General features: G+C 53.3%; 1 protein-coding gene across 1 annotated transcript; it reads right to left on the reverse strand.

Annotated features, from left to right (window-relative positions):
- On the reverse strand, nucleotides 1-2,333 carry LOC140797376 (acetolactate synthase 1, chloroplastic). Its single transcript, XM_073150757.1, has one exon. It carries the CDS (start codon nucleotides 2,286-2,288, stop codon nucleotides 240-242), a length of 2,049 nt encoding a protein of 682 aa, XP_073006858.1. The 5' UTR covers nucleotides 2,289-2,333; the 3' UTR covers nucleotides 1-239.

The raw sequence follows: 2,333 nt of genomic DNA on the forward strand, positions 1-2,333 counted from the left end.
TTCTAGAAAGGGTGCCCCATTTATTAAATAAGTAGAAGTCTTAGCTCAGTTGATAAGGTAAGGTCTTATTTAAGACAAAACAAACATAGTTGTGGACCTACAAAATGAGACAACAACTAGGATATAATTAAAAAGACACTAATTGGAGAAGCTCAAAGTTCACAGACAAGATCAAATTTTTGCTGATGTAGCAGTTCAGAAAGAAACTAAAGCAAGGCAGCTTACCATATTCAGTGGAACTAATAGACTGTCCTCCCATCTCCATCAAGGATCATATCTTTAAATGCACCACCACTGGGAATCATAGGCAATACATGCTCCTGGTGCGGCACGACAACATCCAATAAGTAGGGCCCTGGCGTCTCCAGCATCTTCTTGATGGCATCCCGGACCTCTTCCTTCTTTGTCACACGGGCTGCAGGTACATTGAAACCCTTCGCTATGGTCACAAGATCTGGATATATCTCTTCCACATTTGCCGGGTCACCTAAGTAAGTATGTGCCCTATTAGCCTTGTAAAACCTATCCTCCCATTGCATCACCATACCCAAATGTTGGTTGTTCAACACCATGGCCTTGACAGGGAGGTTCTCTATCCTAATCATTGCCAGCTCCTGGATATTCATAAGAAAGCTCCCATCACCATCAATGTCCACAACGGTGACCCCGGGGTTTCCAACAGCGGCTCCTGCTGCGGCGGGCAGCCCGAAACCCATCGCCCCCAAGCCAGAAGAAGACAGCCAATGGCGCGGCCTCTTGTAGTTATAAAACTGGGCAGCCCACATTTGGTGCTGCCCAACACCAGTGCTAATAATTGCCTCCCCACTGGTCATTTCATCAAGCACCTGAATTGCATACTGTGGAGGAATCGCATCCCCAAATGTCTTGTAGCTCAATGGGAATGCCTTCTTCTGCTCATCCAACTCCTCCCTCCATGCTGTGAAATCGAGCTTCCGATGAATTCCGCTCTCCTCCAACAACTCATTCATCCCCTCCAATGCCAGCTTCACATCGGCACAAATCGACACATGAGGCTGTTTATTCTTCCCAATCTCAGCTGGATCAATATCAATGTGCACAATCTTTGCCCTGCTTGCAAATGCTTCAAGCTTTCCGGTCACCCTGTCATCAAATCGCACTCCAAATGCAAGCAAAAGATCAGCTTTATCAACCGCATAGTTGGCGGACACAGTCCCATGCATCCCCAACATCCTGAGGGATAGCTCGTCGTCGCTGGGGTAGTTACCAAGACCCATGAGGGTGGTAGTCACCGGAATTCCAGTCAAAGACACGAATTCGCGCAGCTCGTCACCAGAATTCGAGCAGCCGCCACCGACGTAGAGAACAGGTTTACGGGATTCGGATACCAGGCGGATAATTTGATCGAGCAATTGGCGAGCAGGCGGTTTCGGCAATCTGGAAAGGTATCCAGGGAGGCGGAGGGGCGGGTCCCACAATGGAACGGCGAGCTGCTGCTGGATGTCCTTCGGAATGTCGACGAGGACCGGCCCTGGGCGGCCGGAGGAGGCGAGGAAAAACGCCTCCTTTATGACGCGAGGGATATCGTCCACGTCAAGAACGAGGTAGTTGTGCTTGGTGATGGAGCGGGTGACCTCGACGATAGGAGTCTCCTGGAATGCATCAGTGCCAATCATGCGGCGAGGGACCTGGCCGGTTATGGCGACAAGGGGGACAGAGTCGAGGAGGGCGTCGGCGAGGGCCGAGACAAGGTTGGTGGCTCCCGGGCCAGAGGTGGCAACGCAGACGCCGACGCGGCCGGTGGAACGGGCGTAGCCAGAGGCGGCGAAGGATTCGCCCTGCTCGTGCCGGAGGAGGTGGTTGGTTATGGAAGGGGATCGGGTTAAGGCCTGGTGGATCTCCATGGAGGCGCCGCCGGGGTAGGCGAATATATCGGTGACGCCGGCGCGCTCGAGGGCCTCGACGAGGATGTCGGCGCCCTTGCGTGGGGCGGTTGGGGATAACGTGCGCTGTACGGGGGAAGTATTTGGTGTGGTAGTGGTGTTCGTGGTCGTGGTGGTGGTGGAGGAGGAGGAGGAGGCAGTGATGGAGATGGATCTCGGGGCGGAGGAGGAGGAGAAGAGGAGGGGTTTTGATATGGGGAATAGGAGGCGAGAGAAGGACGAGGAGGACGTCGGCGGCGGAGCACGCGGCGGCGCGGCAAAGGATTTAGCAGCGGCGGCGGTGGCGGCGGCGGACGCCATTGGAGAGAGAGTAGAGAAAGAGAAATTAAAGGGATCTGTGTTTAGGGATTTTATACACGAGCACATGAGGTACTGGATTCAACGCAGACATAGATGTTTACTTCATTCAAG

Source organism: Typha latifolia, chromosome 11, assembly GCF_019914945.1.
Source record: "Typha latifolia isolate L0001 chromosome 11, TyphaL0001v2, whole genome shotgun sequence".
Classification (NCBI taxonomy): Eukaryota; Viridiplantae; Streptophyta; class Magnoliopsida; order Poales; family Typhaceae; genus Typha; species Typha latifolia.